The 27963-nt window shown below is 36.1% G+C and overlaps 1 protein-coding gene across 1 annotated transcript; it reads left to right on the plus strand.

Annotated features, from left to right (window-relative positions):
• On the plus strand, positions 1-27431 carry LOC111061236 (protein hairy). The gene is made up of 6 exons (XM_039423065.1): positions 1-273; positions 18835-19191; positions 21194-21289; positions 23270-23401; positions 24730-25230; positions 26255-27431. The coding sequence occupies exons 2-6, from the start codon at positions 18943-18945 to the stop codon at positions 26540-26542; spliced, it is 1266 nt and encodes a 421-aa protein (XP_039278999.1). The 5' UTR covers positions 1-273; positions 18835-18942; the 3' UTR covers positions 26543-27431.
• The last annotated feature ends 532 nt before the right edge of the window (positions 27432-27963 follow it).

The following is a 27963-nucleotide window of genomic DNA, read 5'->3' on the forward strand; positions in this document are numbered from 1 at the left end:
CACAGTGAACAGGCGGTGGCGGCGGCGGCAGCAGTGCTCGTTATCGGAGTATTGACTGTGTGACGTCACTGGTCTCGGCACGCGACTTGGCGCTGGGCGGCGATTGGCCGGCGCCGTCATGTGACCTGGCTCGCGACACTCACAGGCGGCCGCGTCGCTCAGTCGCTCGCCGGCTCTCGAGCGGTAAGCATCGCAGCGCAGAGAAGTGCATTGCAGTTAGTGCATCCTGAAACTCGCCGGTCACTCTACACCATACAACTACACAACACGCTGGTGAGTCTTACCACTACTATAATTTCGTTTTTCTTCACATTAAACTCCTCCAAATACCTCGCCGAAAAGTAGGAAACAACTGCTGAAAAGTTTCAAAGTTTTTTGTATATTTAAAATCAAATTCTCGCCCCCCGGCTGCGTAGTATATAATAGTTCAATTACTGTAATAAAATCAAATACTTTATTCACTATGCTGCATTTCTCATAAAAATAGGCCTTAAATCATCCATGGTAAATTTAGTTTCTTCATGCAAAATCTCAAGATGATCATAAGTTCTTCAGACGTGATTATGCCGTCAAACAATTATTTTGTATCCCGTGTATGAGCGAACTCTCTCATTCATTGATAAGAATATATAGATCAAGGGCATTCCTCATTGGGATAGGCCTGCGTGGAATCGTTGTTCGTCTTATTATTAACGAAGGTTATCCTTCAAAAATAGTTGAACACAAGTTTAGGAGATAGAACAGTGCTTTATTGGAATAGAACAAAATGTACTGCTATTATGGATGAATATGTTGTTATCCATATACATATTGAAATAGTATGTAAAAAAGTGAATTGATATAGTTGAATGTTTAGTTTTTTACAGAACTAACACTTTTGTTTCCAATTTCTCTTTTTATGATTATGGAGATTAATTTATCATCAACTTTGATGGGTTTGAGTTTCGATCATTTATGACGTAGAAAGATCTTAGTTTCCGATTTATGTTTTCAACAGTATCATAGTACTGTCATAGATAAAGGATAAGCATAAGTATATTTCTTGTATATTTATTTATATTTCTTGTATATTTATTTATATTTCTTGTCTCTGATACTGTTGACATCTACTCCAAATACGGTATATGTCCACTTATGAAATTAACATGACGCTTATCGACTTTAGGTACAAATTAATGAGTATGGAAGACTAATTGTGCTAGACAATGTGTCCTTTATTATCAGCTTGATTCGTCTTTGGCAAATTTGCATTGTCTGAGAAAATGCTCCCTTATTCATATTGCTTTACTATGAAATAATTATGTCTTGGGGCGCAAAACTCGTTCTATTCTAATCGAACTGATTAATTTGATCTTCATCCATGAAAGAAATTGAACAAGGATTCGAAGAAATTGATTACAAACCTTAATTGTTATTAAAGTCCGCCTACAGCCAAACTTCGGAACCGTACTAATTTCTCTCAAAATATGTACCATTAATTTGCTTCATATAAATATCAAGCATAAGCCGGTATAGGTTTGCTGATAACTATCTCTCCTGTGCAGTCAATTTCATCAACTTGATAATTCTTCCACACTCTAATATGGTTCGAAATTGTTCAATACGGAAACTGGAATAAAGTTTTAAACTTTATCAAAAAATTATTTTTTAAAAAACCATATCGATAGTCGATTTCAACAAATATTATTGATAACTGTCCATTTCAGTATTACGTTTTGTGATATTGCTGTTGAAGGTGGGAAATACAGCTTAAAGAACGTCTTCCTTGTTCAAGAGATTAGTAGCTAACAGAGAATAATTCTTCCAAGTTCCGAATCATGTCTTTTCAATACTATGATTCCATTATTTCTATTGAAAAAACATTCACCGAACATATTGAATGAAAAAAGACTAAGAAATTGTCAAAAAACCACTGATTTATTGATAATTAGAAAGACCGGTTTCGGTTATTACACCATTGTCAATCTCTGATAAACTCTGACAATCTCTGATGAGTTTATCAGAGATTGACAATGGTGTAATAACCGAAACCGGTCTTTCTAATTATCAATAAATCAGTGGTTTTTTGACAATTTCTTAGTCTTTTTTCATTCAATATGAATAATTACCACAATATCAACTTCTCAACTACACAAAAAAAAAAGATTCACCGAACATCTGTAAATTTGTAAAGCGCACAAAGTTCTAAAACATTTGAATATAATTATAATTTGCTCTCAGTTTCAAGCAATGACAATGCACCTGTTTGTTTCTTAGGTGATTTATCTTTTGGTGTACATGTAGATTGAAATAATCAAATTGTATCTTCAGACAATCTCCACGTTTATCGCAAAAATATTCCATACTCAGAAGTATACCAAGCTCCAAGGGTAGTATAGAATTTCCGTTTCTTGTCTCATTCCTTGAAAATGATATTTCAGGGATTATTAGTAAAGATCATGGATAGTAATAACATTCTTGAGGAGATACAGAATGATGAATAGATCGGCAACATTATCCTTTTTATAATAATATTTAACACAGATAAATATTCGTTAGTTTCAACAGTTGGATCACTTTCCAATTGATTTAATTTCAAGTATTTTGTTTGAGTTTTTATTATAGAAAAATATTATTCTCATGTATGAGTTCTTGTAAGAGTATGTAGAACTGACAGCAGATTGTGAATCATATTGTTTTGTTTTTTATGAGGAATACAGAAATTTTTGAATTGAATTGAAAAGTTTTTGCTGTGAATAGAGCAAATCTGAATATAAAAACTACTTTAATTTTAATATAAAAACTCACTCATTTGATAGAAATCTATTCTTCCACAGTTTTCATCCTAAGTTAATTAATTTGTTGGTCAAACCATTCAAGTAAGTCTAGTGATGTAGTGAAAGTGAATTTATTTTTTCTCCCTCTGGGAAATTGTCTCAAATCAAACTATTCCTTCAGGGAGAAAAAGCTGTATTTTCCACTCTAGATATACAAATAACTAATTCATCCATACATTGAATCTTAATAATTATATGCCGCTCTTAATTATATACTTATTTTATAAAGAATCCAAGGTCCATAATTTTTTTTAATACGAGGTGGGAAATATTAGAACGATAAAGTTGTCCAATTGGATGAAAACGTTACAATATATACGTGCATGTTGTATGAGACAATTCAAGTCGAATGCGTACATTATCCACCTACCTGCATACTTTCTAAACTGAGTTGGAGTATGGTAGCCTAAATTTAGCGTGGATTTTCGTGTTGGTGCGGGTCTTACACACTGCCCGCCAAGTCATCTTTATAGGTGAAGGCACTTACAGCCTGTGCACGCCACATGCATAAGAAATACGGAGTGAAGCATTGCCGTCTCTATACATGTATATATAAAGAGATGGCAATGGGTGAAGCCGGTGAAAGCAGAGTTCAAAGCAGAGTCCAGACGCCACCACCGAACTTCTGAGTGTCCTCGCAACTCCCATCTTGGATGCGTCGACAACTTAACCGTGGAACCGGTTTGGGCATCGATTGGGACATTGGGACACACATTGACAATTCCACTTGAGGCTTTTCTGCTTTTTTAAGGTACCGTCTGTCCTTTCTTCTCGCCGTTGTGTAAGATTTGTGCTTTGTGAAAAAGGTAACCCTATTACAATCCACGTGTCTGACTCCAGGTTCAAGCTCTGTGGTACTTAACATAAATAATCCACGAGTTCAAGATGTTTGTCATTTCTAGATAACGCTTCAATTATAAATAGGTGGTTTGAGTTTGAGTCCTGAATCACGTTTAATCTCCAACTTTCATTGGAGAATGATCCCGCTCATTCTCAACAGTTACTGATCATCTTTATTATTCGAATGAATCCACACAGTGACCAGATTACAATAACATAGATGATGGATATTCATTTAGTTGAAAGAATGCTTTACAGGAACCTCTCCATACGCAAAACTCTCAACAATATTGAGTTTGCAGCAATTTTCTAGTTTATAGAACCCTATCAATTATTCAATTCAAAAATGAGTGATCTGTTGCTGTAAGACTCACAGATGAGAGATAAATTATCAGAAAATGGGTCATCAATGTTTATTATGTTCATGATCGTTTTAAACGTTTACGAATTTCTACAAGTAAAGTGAATTGTCAAGTCGATAGAACTTTAGCTTCATAGGAACCACTCCATACGCAAAACTCTCAACAATAATTATTGAGTTTGCAGTAATTTTCTAGTTTATAAAATCCCTCTCAATTATTCAATTAAAAAATGAGCTAGCTGTTGCTGTAAGACTCATAGATGAGAGATAAATTATCAGAAACTGGGTCATTAATGTTTATTATCTTCATGATCGTTTTAAACGTTTATGAATTTCTACAAGTAAAGTGAATTGTCAATATAGAACTGGAGAATCTGGTATTTCAAAATAAGTTTTTGTAAGAGAAATGGACAATGTAATGCAACATTTTGTCGGAACACATCCATTATTACTGGAAATTGAATGTTGTCAGGCTTCATTTATATGATAAAATCGATTACTTTCAATAAGATTGTGGAAAAGAACTCCAGCGGCTCGTATACATTGCAATCCAAACCTGTAATACGAAACGAATAGAATAATTTGAAAAATATTATTTGTGGATCATACATGGTGGGTGGCCTGGAATCGACATACTTGTATCCATGGGACGAATGGGTTCCGAAACCAATGGTTCGATACGCTGGACACACGAACGAAATCCACAAATAATTGATGATAGTGATGAAGAACAAATAGATTTGTGGTGTGCATGGAAAAGAGGCCTCAATTACATCACTATTTATTTTGGATGGGAGAATGAAGGCCATAGCTGCTGTGTGAGCATGCAGGACCGCTATTTATGATAAGAGGGTGGCGGGGTCTGGTTCTGACGGAAGTTGCGGGCAAGTATTTCACGCACGGTCGGGCGGCAGAGCTGAATTGTGGAGGCCGCCGGGACTGGAGCCAAGTGTTGGGGGGTCAGAGGGTGGTTTGAGGGGGGTGGGGGGAGTGGTCGCATGCGGCACGAATATCGATGGGGTTGGGAGGGGTGTGGGGTGCGGGGCGCGGTCATCCAGCTCTTTAATTTTATGCTACTGCACCCGGCGCGGCGACATAAAATGCGTGCCACCGTTCAATTAATGTGTGCACCGGACTAAACGACGTCCGTCTCCCCCTCCCCCCTCGCCTCCACAGCATCTCTCTCCAACTTGTAACATTTGCCTGCAACTTGATGTTGACATCTAGTTTTTGATGGTTGATGAATCGTTTCGCTTTGTTGGACTCATCGACCGATACGAAAATACTGCAATTCTGAATCTGTGAGTTTTACTTCACCAACTTAGCATACCGAAAGCAATAATACATTATTGTAATCTCACCTCATTAACCACGCACTAGCAAAAGCATGTGTGGATGATAATATATGTAGCAGAAAAATTACTTTATCAGTATATAGTACCGGTATTAGTTGAATGAGCGAAGCGAATTCTATGTTTCAAGTCAATCGGCGTTTGTCTGTTAGTTTTTTTGTACCGCAGTTACAGTCGCAGTTATGGTCCGATTTGGATAAAATTTGGTATACAAGGCGCAGAAACGTATGTATTCAAAATTTTTTAATTCATTCCCGTTTCAAGATGGCGGCCCTTTATTCGGAAATTTTACCCTAAAAATCAACCTAACTTTTCAATACGGTACTTTATCAGATCAGGTACAAATTGGACTCATTCTTCTCAGCTCTTCAAAGCGATATTATTTCATGTATCACATGTTGAAAATTTTCTAATTTTTGGCATTTCGATTTCCCCCCCCCCAAGTCCCAATTCAAGTTTCAGTTTTTTTATCTTTTAAACCGTGCTTCCGAGCTCAAAAGTGTAGAGGACCTTTATTCTTCAGCGCTCCAAGGTGGACTTATTTCATATATCACATGTTCAAAATTTCAAAAATTTAGAATTCGATAATCCCCCCTCCGAAAGTCAAAAAATTTCAAGTTTCAGATTTCTTATCTCTTTAGCTGTGCATCCTAGCTCAAAAGTGTAGGAAACTTTTATTTTCCAGAGCTCGAAGGCGGTCTCATTTCATACATTATATGTTGAAAATTTTGAATTTTTCATAATTCAATTATATTTACCCCCCCCCCAAGACCCACATTTCAAGTTTCAGATTCTTTTATCTTTTTAACCGTGCATCCTAGCTCAAAAATATAAAGAACTTATATTTCTCAGCGTCCACCACCGATCCTATTGCATTTATATCAGTATACTCTAAATCCAATTTGTATGTGTGTTTGTGTGTGAATAGGCGGGCGTGTTTTTATAGTACTGGTACTACTATACTAGTAGTTTTTAGTACTCTATACATTTTGAAGACCAGGGTTGATACGGATATAAGTTAAATCAAACATGGACTTGAGCTTGATGAGTTGAATGACAAGTTGGAAGATTTAATAAGTTGACCTTATCAAATGGGTTAACCACATTGGAAGATTAAAAGATATGTGTGAATTTGTGCTATTCACTGTTAATGGAGAACATTTTAGGTGCTTCTGAATTCAAACACTCACAACTCAGTTTGGAATGTGTAAGCTACAGTACTCTACTGTGTGTTCATAGGATCCTTGGACAGTCGATGATACTGCTACAAGGCCTACAAGAAAATAAATATGTTCTCTAGTTTGAATTTTCTCAACTGCATCATCCAATAGGTACCAGAAGTGTTATGTTGTATAAGAAAATTCAGATTTCATACTATTATTTAAAAAAATCAGAAGTATGGAACATGATAATAAGAATGAGTAAACCTTTGAACATTACAAGGATAATGGTGAGTAATAATCTCAAATTTTGTGATTTTCACTTGAACCTTAGATGGACATTATCACTTTATCAGTGAGTGAGGTTTATTCAAGTCTTAATTTATGGCTGGAGTGATTTTGAGGTGAAGACTCACGTACAGTTGAAATAATGTTTGAATATCAGTATATGAAATTCACAAGGAAATGAATTGAAAAATTTTCAACATTCATAAAATTGAAATCATTTGGTCTTTCTGTAAAATAGGAGACTATTCTTCCAAATATACAAGTCATTAAAGTTATATGCTAATGACAAGTTATTATTTGTAATATAGATATCATTATGTGCATGCCTGTTACATAATATATATGTCCGATGAGAGTGACAGGCAAAATGACAGTGGATGTCGCTTTGAAATATTTACTGATCCGATGTTAATAGTTGGCCGGCCGGAACACGAGGCGGAAGGAAGAAAGGCATTGCCAGCATGGCTGGTGGTTGCCGTCTATTAATACCTGCGTCAAAGCCTCCTGCCTGGTCCGAGTCCGAACTGCAGTCAATAAATTATATCACCTATTCAGATTTCCAGATGAAGATAATTCAGGGCCCAACTAGCGGCTCGTTAATAATGAACGCTCACCCCCACCCTGTTTTGCTTTTTTGCCGTCACTCGTTTGCTATTATTCGATGCATTTTTGATGAGCACTCACTATTCGCATCGCTTCGCCTCCGGCTGGGAGGGGCTGATCCGCAGCCCTGTAATCTTCGCTTACAAGTACGCGTTTACTTTTAGACAAGCGTTTACAGCTTTGCCTATGAAGAACTACATTTATCGCAATAGATTATTGTCATAACCACAGACGTAATTGAGGTCGGTTGTGTTAGTAATTATGGTAGTCATGAATCTAATGATAACTTCTGGATGAAAAATTGAGGAATGCAATTTGGTGTTAGTTTTGTTGTCCAACAACACATAAACACATTGTGATTTATTGATCTGAAAAGCTGTTCGTTGCTGTAATGTGAGAAAAATATATCAAATCAAAATAAAATTTGAGAGATCTGCAATAACAACATAAAAAATTCACAATTTACTGATAAAAACAAATTACTGTTGTTGTAGGAAAAATATCTTATTTTGAAACTGCTGGTGAAACATAACGTTTTTTGAACTCATTTTCAATCAAAATTCGGGAATGAAATAGTAGACTAAGGGCTAAGTCAGTTTTTCTATTCCCAATCACTATTGTGTGATTATGTGTGAATCATGTAGATATAAATAGAATAAATTACAATAGGCTGGAGTTATTATTATTCCAGATGTATCATGTCTTCAACAATTATGATCACCAAGGAACGACTCGTTAATCAATAAAGTATTTTGAAAAACATTGTCTAGTTAATCAATGGTTGATGATCACGCAAAAACTGTTTATCTGCTCTTCTATTTCCAATTCTTATTTTCGAATCGTTCGTCACTTTATTGGTGGTTTTCAGATATGACGGATGTTAATGTCTAGTGATTGATTTTCAAAACAAGGTTTATGATTTGATGAGAGAAAACACCCTTGTGTTCGAGATAAGATGAAAAACTATACTAAGTAAAACTAGAAAGATTTGATATGGAAGGAAAGGAGAATGTTCGTAAGAAAACAACAAGAATCACGAAGAAGGATAGGATGATTCTTTTTCCTCTGTCAAGAACGCAGATCCGTATTTTTCGATTGTGCTGTAGCTTAACTACTCTAGGCTACAGCAGCTTATTTGCTTGCGGAGTCATGTATGTCTCTTTCTAGCTCAACAGTTTTTCGCTGCTGTTTCTCATCCCATTTAACCCGACCGACACCCGAGTATGGGTTGTTTGAGCGTGAGTATGTGCTGCGGAAACAGAAAGTTTTGATCCAACTTTGCAGCAGTGAGGGCAGTTGAAACAGTGCAGCTATGGGGGGGGGCAAAGGAAATATGAAGGGTGGTGAGAAGTTGTCAGAAAGTTTGGTAGGATGTGCTTTTCCATCTCTGGCTCGGAGCACGCTTCAGCAGTCGACCAGAAATAAGCAGCACAAAGTGACTTTGACTCGTGCAGGCAGCAGACGCTGATTAGCAATCTGCGTGAAATGTGCAAGTTGGTGTGCACTCAATCAATGACTTCACACGGACAACTACTCCTTGTGATGAGCGCTAGAGGCGGGGCACAGGCGCAATCTTAATCAATGCGCCGAATCTGGATGTATCTACTAGTTTTGGCAGTTTTTAACCCTCAATCTATCTGGATCTATCTACTAGTTTTGGCAGTTTTTAACCCTCAATAATTGAATGACAACAAAAACCCTTCTCTATTAGAGCAAAGTTGTTTCCAGGTAATCAAATTGTGTATGACAGATGATGAAAAATAAGGAATATCTATGATATAGATTGAATAATAGAATGGAATGACTTTTTTATTTCTTATAATTTTTTTATATATAATAATAGATAATAGATAAATTTATTTCCTTGAAAAATACAAACAAGCAATTGGAAACAAAAAAGTACAAAATATCTAAAATGCAATACAATAGGTCTATGAAAAAATATGGAATTTAATTCTATTGGAAATTAACCTACTCAACTATGGGAAACCCATGTACTAGAGTAGGTGTTAGTAGTAGTAATAGATTCTGGGTGGGGGTGGAAACTGCAAATACGTTGGGTAAGTGAGCTCACATATTGTTTGAGATTATGTTTTCTATATGATGTCTTCCAGTTGAAATAATCCAGTTCTTAGCGGCAGTTTTGAATCTTCTTGGTTTTTCTATTGTCTTGATTTGTGCAGGAAGTGGATTGTGGAGTTTTTGTGCTAGGTGGTTGAAGTGTCGTTGATATATTGCCTTCCTAGCCACGTTCGTTATAAGAAGGTTTCTGTTTCTTGTGTTATGACTGTGGTTCCTATGTTGAAAGCTTTCCGGGTTTTTTTTGTAGTCCGCAAATTATTCCATTATTAAATATATTTTTCTAAATACTGTGGTCAATAAAAATAATAAATATATTGGAAAATTATCGGATAAATCCAACCAACAAAGCGTGTTGTTGAGGACAACTATCATATCATAATTATTATTTGTTAGATCCAACATGGCTACTGAGATTCGTTGGGCAAAGTGATTTGTATCATATACTATCCTATCACATACTTGATGGCAGTGATAGGTCTCCGTTTCTGTATTAGTTCTGGTTGAAACTTACATAAAGTTAAACCATTCTATTGAAAGAAATCTTGAGACCTTCATGATCCTTATAATAGTCAATGGTATATCCAAAAAATCTTTGGAATCGATCCAGGTGGAATATTAAGGATTTTAAAGTGTATAAACTCTTATTGGAAAAGGAAATTGTTATTTTTTTTCAAGAGGAGAATTCGATTATTCAAGTATTGTAATAATACCGTTATGTTGATCATTATGTGATTAACATAAAAACATGAGGAAGGTTTCAATTTTTTCACAATCTTGGGAAATGTGAACGATTTTGGCTTAATTTCAATATCATTCACCTACGCTATATTCAGTTGGAAATTCAGTCTGCGTGAGAAACAAAAGCACAGCCTTGAGAGCTGACAAATGAAAATCTGTTTTCCTGTCATTACGGTGTCCAACGATCGTGTCAAATGTTTCCGATAACGTTCGACCTGAATTCTTTTCCGCGAGGTTTCGCAAATGACGGAGGCGGCAATGGCCTTGCTATTGGCTTGTTTTGTGTGCGCGTCGGCCTAGATGAAGAAAGTACACAGAAAGGTATTGCAAATAGAGGCCGACCGCCCTTATTCATGGATAATAGTGGCCTGCAGCGGCCACCCGGCAATCATCGATGCGGGCGGAGCGGGCTCAAATTGTGCTGCTACTGTTGCTGCTGCTGTTTCGACTGTCGACCCATTCACACGCGGGCGAGCAACTGAAACTTTGATGAATCAATTACCGGAGGACAGACAAAATAACTGTCGCTCAAATATTCACCGACTGTTGCCGAAAGCCGCCCCGAAAGAAATAAAAGCGCAAAGTGTGCACCACATCACAAATAATGGCAGCTTTGATTCATCTATTTATTCGTTCCATGATTGAATCTTTTGTCGACTAACACAAACAAACACCACACCTCATGCCAGAAATTGCGATCTAGTCATCAATATATCGAGCTGCCTTGCAGTAAATGCTCAAAGCAGCGAATATCTCCAGTAAAACAAAATCAAGTATAGAAAAATTATCAACGAACTGTATCAATCGGTGCCGTGAGAAACATAGACAGACTTCACAGAACATTTCAAACTATCATTCTTGTATTTTGGAAGTCCCATAAACATAGTATACTCCATACCGTACTAAAGATTGAATTTTTGACTAAATTTTTTTAAAAATCACCAAACATTCGTTTGCGTAATATTTAATCGTGATGAGGGATAGGTGAGAGAAGAAAATTAGTGTATTAGGATTAGGATTTGTGTTTGCCTACTTTTTCTATTGGATTGAAAAACGATTTAAATAATTTCGAATTTATTCAAGGTGCTGATTCGACTTGAGCTTGATCCATGCATGTAAGTCAAGGACTAAAGAAGAGTAATCGTGGTTCACAAATCAATTCCAGGTCTATGAGGTCTGGGTAGTGTGTTTTGTAAAAAACCTTTATTATCAATGTATAAAGATTGTATTGGCCTCATCTTGGTAAAAATTCCTCTTTTCATGGAAGAATTATGCAATGGAATGATATCAACAGAATATCCTCACACTAAGTTATCCTCTACAGCTACACTAAGATTGAAACACGAGTATACGAAAAATACGAGTAGACCTTAAATTTATCCATTCTGCAAATTTTAAACAAAGATAAGATTAATTTTAAACAAAGATACAAGATTACACAATACCAAACCTCACATTATTTCTACTATGATTGATTATTCTCCAACTGCTCTTAACTCGTATTATAATACATAATATTATTCCAATAATAATTCTAATAAAGGAGCGAATGCGCATTGCATATTTTGTTCACAAGTAGTTGGATAACGCAGTAGGTGACCTGTTTTATCTATTCGATTATTATTGTCAGCTACACGAGTGTGTAGGTTGCAGAAGCAGTTGATTGTTGGCATGGTTGATTATGGTGAGGAGGAGGAGGAGGATGGAGAGGAGTGGGTAGTGTCACAGAAGCCGATTGTTGGGTGTGATTAGGGAGCATGGTGGGAGGGGGGTGGTGGTTGTCGGAAGCACCGTCTGGCCAAGTCGTCATCATAGCTGCTGGCTCATGACATGGCATGGCACTGACATTCTGTGTGACAGAGCGGCGCGGCGCGCGACCATTAAGCGTTATGAGTTATGGGCGCACTGTCGCGGGGTGCCTTTGATCTGTGAGGCGTGCGCGACAAGTGCTACTGTCGAACAGAGACAACAAACCGAGAGAAAGAGATGGCTACGGAAACCTTTGTTTCGGACCGCTGCTTTATTTTCGACCAGGCCGGGCGTGCTTCAAATTTATCCCGGCGACTTCTTCCCATCTCATGCGGCTCGTCTCTTTCTCTCTCTCCTTCTCGTCGACCGTGCATGCACTTTGCTATCCCTGTCTCTCGACTCTCAACCTTCACTCAGACTCTCTCACTTTCAAGCGTCTCACTCTTCAGCTCATCCTCCCGTTACTATCAGTCTGCGGCAGTTGAGATAAAGTAGCACCGCTCACTTGCCTCTCTCTATTTGCGTACTCACTGAGCCAGCTTCGTTTTCCGGTCGCACGACGTTCGCCTCGATTTACTAAATGCTTCATCAATGTGCCATATCGCAATTCTTCTACAGTAGTAGCCTACATCGATGTACAGTCATATTGTCAGTGGAGGCCAAATGAAATATTTTTAGCATTAATTAAGCCTCCTGTTATAAAAAGTAGCTTGATTTATAGAAGGTATCTTACAGGATAAAATAATTGATTATTTATTCTTTATTGATTCATACAATAAGTACATCATCAAAATGATAGGCAGAGAAAAAAAGGTAAACTTGTGCTATTCCTCTCCCAAATTTAGATAAGGTTACATATAGTCCTAAATACTTGATAATTTTAAACAAATCTGCATTACTTATATGACTTTGAGCTTCTTTCATGTTACTTACATATTAGAGATATCAAATGAGAGAGAACCCAAATTATTGATTTCAAGCTGACTTTTAACAGTCATTGTAATACGATTGATCTCAAGAGCTGATTCATACAGTAGGGGCCTGTATTGAAAGAATTGTAGGGTAAATATTGTATTGATGAATCTAATGAGTAATGGAAGTTTAGGAAATTGAAGTGAAAATGAGTATTTTATTGTTTTGTATTCTAGATTTTCATGTTGTACTTGTTTTTGAATAAATTGAATTGGAGAAAAATGAAGGACAGTAATAGAATCTTAAGATTTACACACTCATCGCTAGTCAGCGTGGCAGTAACATACAAGCACGGTTCCAACTTGTACTATAGTATGTGCATCACTTGTAAGTGATTTATATGAAATATTTATATTCTTCTCTTGATATGTACTTCTTAGCTTGAAGAAATCAGAACATAATTTCATATGCAGCTATCACAATTGTTTACTCTTGTCTCCAGGAAATCTTCATCCATTTTTGAAAAAAAAATTCATTTCTATTCGAAAAGTTCGTAGAGATACAAGCAGGTCATTGCTATCTAGTTTTAGCTATCACTAGCCCGTACTTTATCATGTTACTTAGCCCTCATTATTAATATGTTAGCCACACGAATTCTGACAAAAATCTATAATTTTCATCTCAAAGTCACTCTACTATTTGGATGGATAAAAAATGATCAATTCAAAATAAATAACAATATTGTGAATTACTAGGTACTAATTTTGATTGAATTGTCATAGGTACCATGAACTAGTACTCATATTCAACAATAGTATGCAGTCAATAATTGACTTATTACTTAATCAATTATCAATTGATTTATTGACTTAATACTTGAATTATTCAAGTATCTTAGCGCGTATCAAGTAAATTCAACTCCATTGTTCAGATAAATGTTCAGTTTGTATAGTACCGTACCTGTACTGTCTTAATTGATTTTCAGGGGCAGTATAGGCAACAACCTTGACTGGTTCAGCGGTAGTGGCATAGAATAAGCAATCTTTGTTATATTTCCTCTATGGTAGTGGACACTGAACACTATAATCCTCATAGTCATATGAGACAGCAAAAAATGGAAGATGAACTTAATTGTTCGTATTTCCAACAGAGTTTTTGAACATTGATGTAATTATTAGAATAGGGTCAATATGGTTACTGGATGAGAAGTGATTCTAGGCTAAAATCGTATACTCTCAGCCTGCTCCTCATGGAGTTGTTGAACCCTGAAAAAAGATTTAGGATATTATACTAACCTGCTTTGAGAAGCTCGAAAACAGCGGCTACGAGACAGCAGCTGTGGTAGTGCTAACCAAATAAGGTTTCTTTGCGTCCTAAAGCTGTCGGCTTGTCTGAAACCCTGCGGTATCCGCCAATTAGAAGATCTCCCTCCAACGACGAAGTTCATTCTAGCATTGATAGACAGACATTCCTGAAAACATTAATTAACCTACTGATTATTCAGGAAAATGGTAAATCCGAAATTACGTTGATGAGTATGCATGTTGAAACTATTTCAAACCATACACATAGTACAGTTATAATAGTACAGTTCGAATTAGCAATTAACCGATTTTACTGCAAATAAGAAGCAGTAAACAAAGACAATAGATTATTAAAGTTATTGGAAAGCCAGCTTCTACAAAGATAGTTTCTACTGCGTAGAGTGTAGACCAGAAACTTCGGCTGATGATATAATGTAATGAGATAATCACAGTACACTGTGACTAAGCGCACTAAATTCGTCACTGTTTGATTGAGTAATCACGTAATCGTCTGTGTCGAATGAGTTATATACTTTGAATGCTCATATTTTTCGAGAACTCAGTAGATTCGATTTTATATTACTGAGTTTTAATGCTGATGCTTATTTGCTCTGATGATGAAATTTTATGTACAAATCATATAAATTGTGGGTATTAAATGTGAAATAAATCCCTTGAATAAAGATTATGTGGAAATAACGTCGGGTGTTTTCTCTTTTCCATATTTGTGAAGTTTACGGTGGATTGTAAAGACGTGTTCTAGACATTGACTGATAATGTAGGCTACAATATGAGTAATTAAGTGGAGATACTGAGTCACATGTGCTCTTCAGGTAATTTATTGTAATACAAAGTAAAAGTTACCTGACAAAGACTACCATTCTATGGAACGCATGTTCTCGAGAAGAAAATAAAAGAGACAGAAACGGATGATGTGCACGTTTCCGTGCAGCAGGCTCGACCATCCGTCGCTTCGGCGGCATCCGGCATCGTTTTAATTATCGGCAAAGTGTGAAGGTGACGAGGAGGAGGAGGAGGAGGGCATGAAGGGGTAGTCACGCAGAGTGCCTCCTCACCCCCTTCCCGCCAGACCCCCCTCGTTGTTCGTTGTGTTGCGGTGCCTTGTGCGGAGAGACTCGACATGGTTCGTGGGGGCAGTGCAGAGGGAGGGAATCCCACTCGTTATTTAGATGGCTGGGTGGTGAACGGGAAGCGCCTACGCCCCGCGGTCACCAAAACACTCGAGACCGGCTGCCGAAGTGAACTCAGCCTCGTTCCTACTGCCTGCCTGTCGCTCCTTGCCGCTGGCTGTCGGTCTTAACGACCGAGGTCTCTCGTGTGTGTGTGCGTGTGTGAGTGTTGGCGCATTCGGTAAAGCTCCCGATGCTGTGTTACGAGCTCTCACCCTCCACCTCCCCGACGTTTACCTCTCTCCGCATCGAGACCACATCGGATAACAACAACACGAGGACGAGGCAGCAGAAAATGTCGAGCCGAAGAGAGAGAGGGCCCAAAAAGCGCCGTTAACGAGAGAGACAGAGCTGTGCGCTGTGTTATCTGTGTACAACTCGTCTCCCGTGCGGTCGAGGCAACGCAAAAGAGACAGATGACTCACCCGACGGGCACCAATACTGTTTAGGCGCGCGCTTGCAACACGCTCACACACCAACACACACTCTCAACAATGTTCACACAGTCGTTTGCAGATGGTGATCGCTGTTGGACGACTCTTCCTTCCACTTATATTATATCTCTACTCTTCAGTTATCAGAAAGCGGCTGCTCTGTGCTCTCGGCTCGCTGCTTGCATGATTGCGCCTCAAGCTGCCAGCACCCAAATGCTGCATATCTTTCATTACAACAACTACACTGCTGTTTTCTACTCCTTGACTTCTACAACAGTACTCGTTCTACTCCTCTTTGTCTCTGGAAATAGTTAAACTTAGGAAAACTCCCGAATGCCTTGTATAATTCTGCAGATACAATATTTCAGGAAAACACGTCAATGTCCCATTGGATCGTAATAATTATTCATTGAGCCGACTTGTTCGGCATTAATTCACCTTTTATATGAGTTCATCTTGCATCGATTTGAAGCAATCTTCTAGTGTGGTTCTGGATAAATATTGTGGTTTAGATAAATCTCTCTAGTGTGGTTTTAGATGAATGAAATGATGAATTAATTCTGTTCGGTATATCAGAACAAGAGTAATGTTTTCTACATATTCAACTCCATCAAAGATCAAACAACACAAATAGTATAAACGAAATGGAAGTTGATCGTGGGTTGTAGATGAATTAAGTTGAAAACGTCGGCTCAATAGAGATTGATATAATATACACATAATAACAGTTTATAAGTGAGTTGCCGTTCCAATCTGGACACTACCATACATGCTGAAATGATTTATTTCTAAACCTCTTCTAACTTCTAATCTTCTTTTCTTCTTTTCTTTGTTTTGTGTAGTTAAGAAGTTGATATTGTGGTAATTAATCATATTAAATAAGAAGACTGAGAAGTGGTTTTTGACAATTTCTTAGTCTTCTTTTATTCTTGTATTGATGCAATAATACACAATAAGTTTTTTTTTAATTCTTCACATCAGGCCAATCTATACGCGTGGAGGCACTCAATCAGCGTCTATCAAGTACAAAATCTCAATAATTCCTGTATATCAGCTACTTTATGACAATGGACCAATCTCTATACACGTGAGTGCACTCAATTAGCGTCCATTAACTATAAAATCTCAATAATCAGCGACTTTATGACAATGTTTGTAGCTAAAGTATGCTGCCGCTCTAAAGTAAATCTTTGGAGTATGTTTCTCTGGCATTTTTCCTGGTCAGTCGTGAACCTATTCCGCCGCACCCAAAGGTGTCGTGGCAAATCAAAACGGTTGGATCAGTATCTCCTTATTTTACGGAGAATGTTATTGCTAACGGGGTTTAAAGTTTGAAGATTGATGGTGTTTTGCTTTGGGTGAAAACATATTGGAGCGGCGAAGGTAACTTCAAGCTTGAGAGTGTAGAAAATGATGCATGTAGTATTTAAATGGGTCAAAACATACTGCTCCACTATGTGCATAACCATTTTAATAATTATTTTTATCACTCCCAAGCATGAAGCCACCTTCGCCGCTCCACTATGTTTTTAAATAGGTCAAACATACTGCTCCACACAGCTCCACTATATGCACCTTCATGCATTATTTCCAACACTCTTGAGCTTGAAGCTACCTCCGCCGCTCCACCATGCTTCCACCCTTTAGGTAGCACATATGACCATTCGGAATAATTGGAATCAGAGGTGTCTTCTCGCGTTCTCGGCGGGTACTATTTATAGCAAGTTCCAATTAACGTTGTATTAATCAATTGTATTATTTTTAACCATCAACAATGTTACACAAACATGCACAGTCAATAAATTATGGTTATGCGTTAACCTATATAATATTTTAGAGGAATAGATTGGCTTATACATGTACAGGATAATAACAATATAAAAATCTTGAAGTACCCTTTATTTTTTAAAAACTTTAAAATAGCTCAACATTTTCAAGTTGAAAATGACCTAAGTTAGGGTCGAGGCTAGTTGTTGAGCTATTTTAAAGTTTTAAAAAAATAAAGGGTACTTCAAGATTTTTATATTGTTCTTATTAATTTGTAAATAGTAGCCCATTAAAGTGAAGTGTTTTTATGTACAGGATAGTAGTATGTACACGATAGACGCATGATCACTTATATGAACTGATTAACTTGCAATATTACAATAACATTTTGAATTTTCCGAAGATAGTTTAAAGCCCTTAGGTACTAATAAATTTATTCTAATTTGGTAATAAAAACTAATTTATTCAATTTGTGATTCAAAGTTTACGCATCAATAAAAAAGCCCAACCAAATAGAGCATTCTGCAAGTGATTCCGTAGCATAATTATTGGTAGCATGGACTCATGAATTTGAACTTTGAAGATCATTATATCAAAATTTGGGAACAGAATAGTTTTGGGCTATGCTATGCCTGTTGTTCTTTCCTGATCATATCTATATGATTTGTAATTGTATTAACAAATAAATAAATAAATAAATTATCCTCGTTATTATCTCACTGCCGGCGCACAAGTTGTGCCATTTTGTAAGTTGTGATATTTATCAATCTGTATTATTTTATGGCAAAATAAATGAATTTGAATTTGATGAAATAATAGATAATTATTCTATTTTTTTATATAAAATAGATTACATAAGAAGATTGCATTTTATAACACAAAATTTTCTCTAGTCGAATATCTAGTCGATCAATCTGCTAGTCGAACATGAAATGGGAACTGGATGATTTTTATTTCATTGTTCATTCCTATAATTAGAGCCGTACATTTTCATTGTACATTGTTCATTGTTTATTCCTATTCATTGATCATTGTTCATTCCTATCCATTCTTTTTCATAGTTCATTCCTATAGAGCTGTACTGGTATAATTAGTGTAGTATAGAAGTAGCCCTTTAACAAAGGAAAAGTGGATATGTACAGTCAACTTGCAAACAGATATTGATGTCACCGACCAACTAGTTTTGCTGGCATGTCTCAAGGAACGATGCTCATTTGTAAATTATTGTTGTGTTGAAGGTGCAGTGAAGCAGCAAGCAAGCAAGCAGTAAATAGGCCTACCGAGGTGCGGAGCAGCAGAGGAATGTGTGAGAGGTGCCCGCACGCTAGTGCGTCCCCACTCTAGAGATGACCGCCAAGCTAGTAGGCACAGACAGCGACCGCAACAACAACAGCAACAACAACAGCAACAGCAGCAACAACAGCAACAGCGGCAGTGAGTCGTCACTCTCGCACTCGCACGCACAGGTGCAGATAGTGGTGCCCAAGGTCGTGAAGAAGCACACCCCCGCCTCCACTTCTCCACACCACCCGCAGATCGCTCTCGGCGTCAGCATACCCGCCTCACCACTGTCGCTCAACCGAGACGGCCGACGGGTCAGTCTCACACTTTCTCACTCACTCCAATAGATAATATACTATAATCAATGAAAATGGAAAGAAAATTAAAATTCAATTCATTTAAATCCAAGTCAATTTTTTCCAAAACTCAAGGTACAAAGTTCGTTACAGTATCTATCTCAATCCAGAGACCAGAGATGGTTGAAACTCCAGGCACAAATGTGTGTCAAGAGACTTTATCAAGGGTGGCCAGGTGCCCTAGAGGCAACTTGGCCACCCCTTCCTCAGCGGTAGGACCTTCGAAGTAGGCCAGGAGTGGAACTCACGTAGGTCACGAGGACTAATCAGTCTGAAGAGACTGCCAAGCATATCACACTGGATTGCAACAAGCAACCGGGTGATGAATGGGATGTTAGTAAAGGGAAAAACTCCTGGTTCTTGTAAAGAACACAGGTATTGGTTTGCCTAACTAACGTACTTCTTGGGAACACAATAAGCTTCGGTTGACGTGTGGGGTTCTTTGAACCTTCGGATCCTTGAACCCGTCCCTTCAAAAACAATAAACAATACCTCAATCCAGCGTAACCTAGTAAGTTATAGAAAAAAATCTAACAAAAACAACTAAGGCACAAGATAATCAAATTTTTTATCAATGCTAATCATGGTGTGAAAAGATCAATTATTATTGAATGAAAAGGAAAACTAGAATAATGAAATACATTAAATTAATTAGTGAATTTCTGTAATCAAATTAGCAAGTGATCATTTCATGAATTAAAAGGCTAATTAGAGATTATTTTAAAATTATATAATATCATATTCCTGAAAATGTTCTGGTCGTATAACATAATTTTTCTTTACCATTTTATTCCAAGATTGACTTGTTTATTTAAATTCTGCATTAAACAGGACTCCTGAAGATCTCCTAAAACCTGATAATATATTACACATTAATATATTTTATTGAATTAGAATAATAATTTATAAATGGAATAATTTATCATTATTATCAATTGAAAATAATTTATCAATCCTTTAATTTAGCCTCCTTTATGAGCTTACTAGTATCACAGATAAAATAATTAATACGTAATATTTACTTATTAATAAGTAAAAGTACAGATGATACAGTGCATATAAAAATAAGTAATATTTACTTCCTTTTTGCTAGTATTAGAAGTGCATCATGGTTGACACATTTTAAAAATACTGTATTCAAAGAAGTAGGATAGCTCTGGATTGGTTGTCAGAGTTGCAATAGAATTTTGTTAATAATAATAATTATTATTTGATCATTGTTAATCTTAATAATTAATTTAACTCAAATTATTCTCTCAAATTAAAATTTCCGTTAAAAAGCTTGATTGATAAACTAAAAAATCAGGGAAGCCACTTACTTGAAAGCTAAAAGCTAAAGCTAGAAATTACTTGGAAAATGAATTATTTGATTGGATAGCAACAATTTACCTAAAATACAATGTAAAATACAATGTAAATACAATGCAAATACAATGTAAAATACAATGTATTTTAGGTACCTTGGATAGCAAAATAAATCAATTGTAAAAACAACTGTGATTAAAACATATTAGATAAAATGAATATTCCACTTGAAATTGAGTGGTATTAATCAATTTTCATGATTCCAAAATATTTAATACTACTGTAATAACGTTTTCAATATTGAAGGACTAAGTCAAGTTTTAGATTTGCCTGAAGTGCAGGTTCATGTATCTGGTCTTATCAATATTCAACATTCAAGAACAAAGCATCGTTCTAAAAAATCATACTGTAACTTCACTTGAAAATAACGTCAGTTTTTTCTAACCGGCCATGGATTCTAATTATCCAGTTATTTTTGTAACTATGTAAGACAACACATCTTACATCCCATACACTTTTCTATAAAAATAATGTTATGGATAATATAAATTCATCTATTCAATCTGAATGGGATATGATTCTCTGTTTAATTTTCTTGTATATTTTGGAGATCTGTTCAAAGTAGATTACTCATCAATTGAATGTATTGTTGCAGGCCAACAAGCCACTGATGGAAAAGAGGAGAAGAGCACGCATCAATCAATCTCTAGCACTCCTGAAAACTCTCATATTGGACTCTGCCAAGTCTGAGGTAATTATTGAAATATAGGCAGGCCTACGATCTGTTGAGAAAAATTCTTATAATATAATAGATGAAAATTACATACTCTTCCTGATTAGTTTGCAAACCAATAATCGATTTGGAAAATATCTGGTTGCATCCTCATTTCTCATAAGTGAAGCACATTATATCCAAAATAATATTGTTTACAATAATTCAAATATTAATAATTATAAATTATGAATAAATTAATAATAAATTGATTACACAATAATAGATCGTGCTTCTTCCCTGATGAATTCTCTATAAATTAGATCGATAATATAATATATTTTTTCTCTTGATTTGTTTATTCTTTGAAGGAAGAGAAAGTGACGTTTTGAAGAGAATTGTATGAATCGATAGAAGTCTTATACTATAGTCTCTAGTGTGTATCACATAGCATGACAAAGACTATGAATGATATAAATTGTTTTTTTTTTAATTGACCGAGCGAAGTGAGGTCTAAAATTCAAGTCGACGGTTTGGCATTTCTCTTAATGTTGAAATGTTTAAATTTTTGAATGTTTATATGTTGCGCATTTACGGCGAAACGCGGTAATAGATTTTCATGAAATTTGACAGGTATGTTCCTTTTTTAATTGCGCGTCGACGTATATACAAGGTTTTTGGAAATTTTGCATTTCAAGGATAATATAAAAGGAAAAAGGACCCTCTTTCATACGCCAATATTAGAGTGGAAATCAGACTATAGAATTATTCATCATAAATCAGCTGACAAGTGATTACACAGATGTGTGGAGAAGCAAGTCTATTGCTGTATTTCCATAAGGTCTATAGTTTCAATCAGGTACTTGTGGATGAGAATACTGCGTGAGGTCTACTGTTCACAGAACTACTAGTAATTAATAGTATCACATTTATTGAACTGTAAAATGAAAATGAAATGAACTGACATTTATATAATAAAGCTAATAAAAACTGTTTTAAAATGGACATAGGCCTTAAAGGCCCACCGCAAAGTAGACCCACGCTAATCCACGAAAAGCAACCCACGCCATGGGATGTTTTGTAAACCATTGCTAGGCTTTTCCAGACATCTGTGTAATGATAAAAATACATGCAATGAATGAACTGATGCACTTGTCAGCTGATTGATTATGAATAATTCTATAGCAATGGTTTACAGAACATCCCACGGCGTGGGTTGCTTTTCGTGGATTAGCGTGGGTCGACTTTGCGGCGGGCCTTAGCTCAAACAAGTGATAAGTACCTTGTACACTGAAAAAAAGCAAGGTACAAAATAAACAAATACAATGCAAACAACTTGAGATTCTGAAGAGCTATCTTTCAAAACGAATATAAAATCAAATTGAAAATGAAAGTAGCTACTTTCAGGTAGATAGGTAATTGTACAGTATTTAATTATATATTGTTGATAAAAAAAGGGTCCTACCATCCTACTGTTGTGGTTGAAATTCTCTGAAAAAATGAATACATCAATTTATTGTTATTTCCAGGTACTATACTGTTATAATAATACGGACCAATATTATAAGGTGGAATTTTCAATGAATTCGAGATCTGGAAACTAACATATATAAAAATTTACAATTCTTGGAATATGGGAGAAGCTAGGGAGTATTCCTCCTATAAGAGCGAATAGCACAACGGACTATAAAATATTTTTTCATATAACTAGTGTGTTTAACAGAGCTTGGAATGTGTCTCTGGTAAATATTAGTATAGTTTACAATATTGGAAATCAGGTCCAATAACATGTTAGTCGTAATTAGGATTGTTTATGGTCAGTAGGTCTGTAAATTTATAGGAGACTTATTGCAGTACCGTACTGTACTTGTACTGTTGTATGCCCACTAATAGTTGTACTATTAACATTAAACTAACAGTTGTACTGTTTTAGAGAACTCCGAACATATCAATATGAATCACCAGAAACCGTTCACTGAATTTCTCAACTGTCAACTAATCTTGACCCTATTCTTTCAGAATACAAAACATTCTAAATTGGAAAAAGCAGATATCTTGGAGCTGACAGTCAGACACCTTCAGAGACAGAAGACATTAGGGTCAGCTGTTCTAGACAAGTACAGAGCAGGATATCAGGAGTGTGCGAAAGAGGTACTGTATGCACCATTTTTATCATTTAATTTCCATATTTCTTAGTCATTGAAATATCGGTTAGAATGAACATTCCAACAAGTCTCCCTTGGAATAAATCTTACAAAGTTGAAGTTTTTTGACATTTATATACACAATACACGTACTGTTCCTGTATAAGAATTTCAATTATTATATCTGAATTTGCTCACCCAGTCAACTTTTATAGTCTCATTCATTACATTGAAATTGATAGCACTCATTTTCATGTTGAAACAGCACAAGTGCGATAAATTTAATACATGTGGATTTGACTAAAGTAAAACTGTGTTTTTCAATTATGGAGGAGTTCCACAATATCAATGCATAATATATTCATAAGATTGAACTAATGAAAACAATTTTAATTGAAGAAAAACAATTTTTCATCTTAGTCAAATCTACATATTTTATTAGATTTATTGACAGACCATATATGAAAATGAATGTCTGTTTGTGTGTTAGTTTGTTTGTTCCCTATAGACTCAAAAACTACTTGACAGAACGGCATGAAACTTTAGGAATATGTTGTGTGAATTTTGGGAATGGTTTCTGACCAGAAATTTCAATAGGGAGGCTAATAATAATTATATATTAATACATTTTACAGACCTATGTTTTCGAAATTGTCGGGCGAGCGGCTAACGTAGAACGGGAAGATCATCATGATTCAAGATCATGTTGTGATAATATGATCGATTTAGCATCTAAACTTACCAGCTGTAATAAACACTTCACTCTGTGATAAAATGGTTTACTGGTATTAAAACGGTAGTTTTAAGCACATAGGAAGTCCGTATTGAGATGAGAATGAAAATATTGATTGTAAATAAATAAATTTCATGATTTACCAAATAAAGTCAAGTCTGACATGAGATACATTGACTTTTTGGCGGTACGAAGTTCGCCGGGTAAGCTAGTAAATAATAAACTCCTCTGGATGTGCCGTCCAACATCCAGAGGAATTTTTATAACTGTAGTTTTGGGTTGAAACCAACACATGAGTAATAAATTCAATGAATAATGAAGGATTTGACTGAAATGAAACTGCTTCTTCAATTATAGAGAAGTTACACGAAATCAATGCATATTCATAGAATTGCAACAATTTTTCAGTTTACAAGATTTATGGATACGCTTGAGTTGCACCTGAGCATATTCATAAAGTTGGTTTGAAACCAACACATGTGTAATAAATTCAATAATTAATGTGAATTTGACTGAAATAAAACTGTAATTTTCATGTTTTTCAATTATAGATAAATTACACATAATCAATGCATATTCATAGAATTGTAACAATTTTACAGGTTACAAGATTCCTGGACACGCCTGAGCTACACCTGGGTGTGACTCCGAACCTTAGCATAAAGCCGGGCTCGCCGCACCAGCTGATAGACCCGACAATGAAGCAGCGACTGCTGCGACACCTGGAGAGCTGCGTGTCAGAGATCGACCTGGACTTCAGCCTGGCGGCGGTCAAGTCGGGCCTGACCGACGCCATCGACAACCGACTGGAGGACATGCTGATGGCCGTCAAACAGGAGCCGCTCGACTGCGACGACACGACGAGCCCCGCCAAGCCGGACAGCAGCACCGTTTCGCCCGGCGACGAGAACAACAACAGCGCCGGCGCCGCCAAGAACCACAAGCGACGCTCCAGCGGCGCGCGCAGTCGAAAGTCCAGCAACCCCGAGAAGAAGCCACTGGTCACCTCCACCAAGGCCACCAAAGCCATGGACGTCGCCACCGACTTCTCCTCCTCGCCAGCCACGCAAGCCAGTACCTCCAGTCAAGTGTCTGTCGTACAGGTCAGTTTTCAAACCAACAATAATAATGAATTGATAAGTTGGATCCAACCAGAGAAAAACAATACAACAATATATTCAAACTGAAAATTAAACTATTAAACCCTTATTATTACCCTTTCTAATATATAATATATAAAAGTAATAGAATGGAGTTTTGAAGAAGGGTACTTTGATTAAGAAATGTTTAGTTTAATACGAATAGCCTTGCAAAAGTGTTAACAATACATTTGTGTACTAAAACAAAATAATATACCGGTACTGAAAATAAAAAAGTAGTTTTTAAAAGTAGGTATATATTGAAAAATTATATTGAAAAAAGTAGTAGGTACTGAAGTATTGAAAACAATAAATGAAAGTGAATAAACAAAATAGTTTAAATTTGATAAAAGAAAATCTCACACTCGAAATAGGATGGCTTTTGGTACAAAAAATAATAGAAATTCAAATATATAACTTAAGAGCTTGAATTTTCCACTAAAAATTTGTTCAGATTCTCAACAAAACATGGCTCTTAACTAAACAGGTCCATAGCTCTATGGGCCTACTTCTGCAAAGTCCTGCAGTTAGCAGCCATATATTTTTGTAACATTATTGCTAGTTACTTTATTTGTAATATCATGAGCATCAATAAAGTTCAATGATAAATAACATAATACTGTAGTTACGTGATAAATTGAACTATAGGAACTTCAGTTCCCAATATAATTACCATTACCATCAACCCCAGTTTTCACTTTAAATTCTTCTCTCAAAAATTCAAATCAAATATACCCTCACTGTAATTATTTGTAATGGGTCAGTCCACTATTACTGTAGTAATTATTATGTGATCAATAAATAAGAATCTTTCATTTCTTATATCTAATCTCTCCTAGCCTAGAACATAAACACAATACCGGTACAGATCAATGAGATAAAAATCTTCAATTTCTTATATCTAATCTTTCCTATCCTAGAACATGAACACACTATATACCGGTACAGATCAGTGAGATAATTGAATGACTGGTTTTTGCTGTGACAGGTGATACCTTCACGATTGCCCGACGGCCAAGTGGTGTTCCTGCTGCCCAGTCACTACGTGCAGGTGTCCGGCCAGGAGTCAGGTCTGGCGGACACCAGTGGACACCGCGGCGGTGACGAGGACGCCAACATGCCCGAGCAGGACGCCCCACTCGACTTCAGTGTGCGTTCGAGCAAGGATACCAACACGCCCGACTGGGCCACCGAGATGTCACCTCTCACCACCCCCGCTCTAACCACCCCTCTCTCTCCTGCCGACAAGGACGAAGATGTCTGGCGACCTTGGTAGCCAGCCACCCCCCATCATAGATTGAATCAATCAATCAATCAACCCCCAACACTGTGTCATACCAAAAATGTAATATATAAAGTTATAAATAGCTTTTAAATTTTATAAATATTTTAGGTTATTTCTTTTGTACAGTAGAGTTATTAAATGAGAGATTGGTAGTTTATTTGTTGTTGAAATGTTTATGTATGTTACAAATGGTTTCCATTAATTTTTATTTTTGTATGAGGACATTTTGTTTTGTCCATGTTATTACTAATTGTTCCTTTAATGTAAGCTTTTGTGGAGTGATAATAAAAGGTTGAGTGAGTGCCCCAAAAGTACAGAGTTTGAGAATTTACTCCACAGTTTTATGATATACTAGGCCTACATGAATGTTTTTTGAAACAAAATACCGATGTATGTATTTGTAGATGACTAAGAAGAAAAATGCAAATATTATAAACCTTTCATGCAACTGATGAATTGATGTATTACTTCGATGTGCAATTGAATTTTCTTTAAGTGTGTTGCAATGTTAATTTCACATAGAACTGCAATCTGTTACCAATGACAACAATCAAAATATACTTTTTGTAAAAAAAGATTTACTGTAATAATTATTCTGAATGCACAAAATCCTATCTAAAGCTCTCAAGTTCACTCAAGTTCTACATTTTACTCTACTGAAACTTTCGTGCCTGAATTCTACTACAGTCATTCTCTAGAGTAGATCGAGAATAATATCTACACATCAAATACCAGAAGGCATTGATGGTAAAAATAAATTTCAATTGCAACTCACCATAAATATGGAGGGTGTAACTGTAGAATGAAAATATAGACTACCGTGCAATGTATGATTTACTAAAATTAGTTATAATATGACACACATTACAGTTAAATTTTTGAGAACAGTAGGTACCGGTACAGGCTGTTTGCAGTCTCAAGACTGAGAATTAATCTCTTGTCAAATAATTGAAAAATAATCACCAAAATCAAAACTTTATTATAAATAGTTTGATCTAATGATAATTATTGATTTTATTCGTGGTTATTTAATTAATGCATCAACCATGGATTTGATGACTGCTGTGGAATATCAGTAGGCCCAATATGAGTGATTTCGTCAAACTGAAAGAAGCAAGAACGTTTTGGTAATTTTTCAGTTGAAGATTTTTTTGAACATTTTTGTGATGGAAATGAGTAGGAGTGACTCATGAAATACTTTATCGTATAGTTTGTATTTAATCACCTTATGAAGCTTATAATTTGATTTCTTTGAACCACTCACTGTTTGTAAGTCACACTAGGTATCTATTAATCTATAAGTGGATTAAATTTTACTAGGGTACCTACTGTACGTATGAAAATCATGAATCAAGACTCGTATAACATGCATGACATTGAATGTATTGAATATTATTTACAAAAACATAACT

The sequence above is a fragment of the Nilaparvata lugens genome, chromosome 3 (assembly GCF_014356525.2).
Source record: "Nilaparvata lugens isolate BPH chromosome 3, ASM1435652v1, whole genome shotgun sequence".
Taxonomy (NCBI): domain Eukaryota; kingdom Metazoa; phylum Arthropoda; class Insecta; order Hemiptera; family Delphacidae; genus Nilaparvata; species Nilaparvata lugens.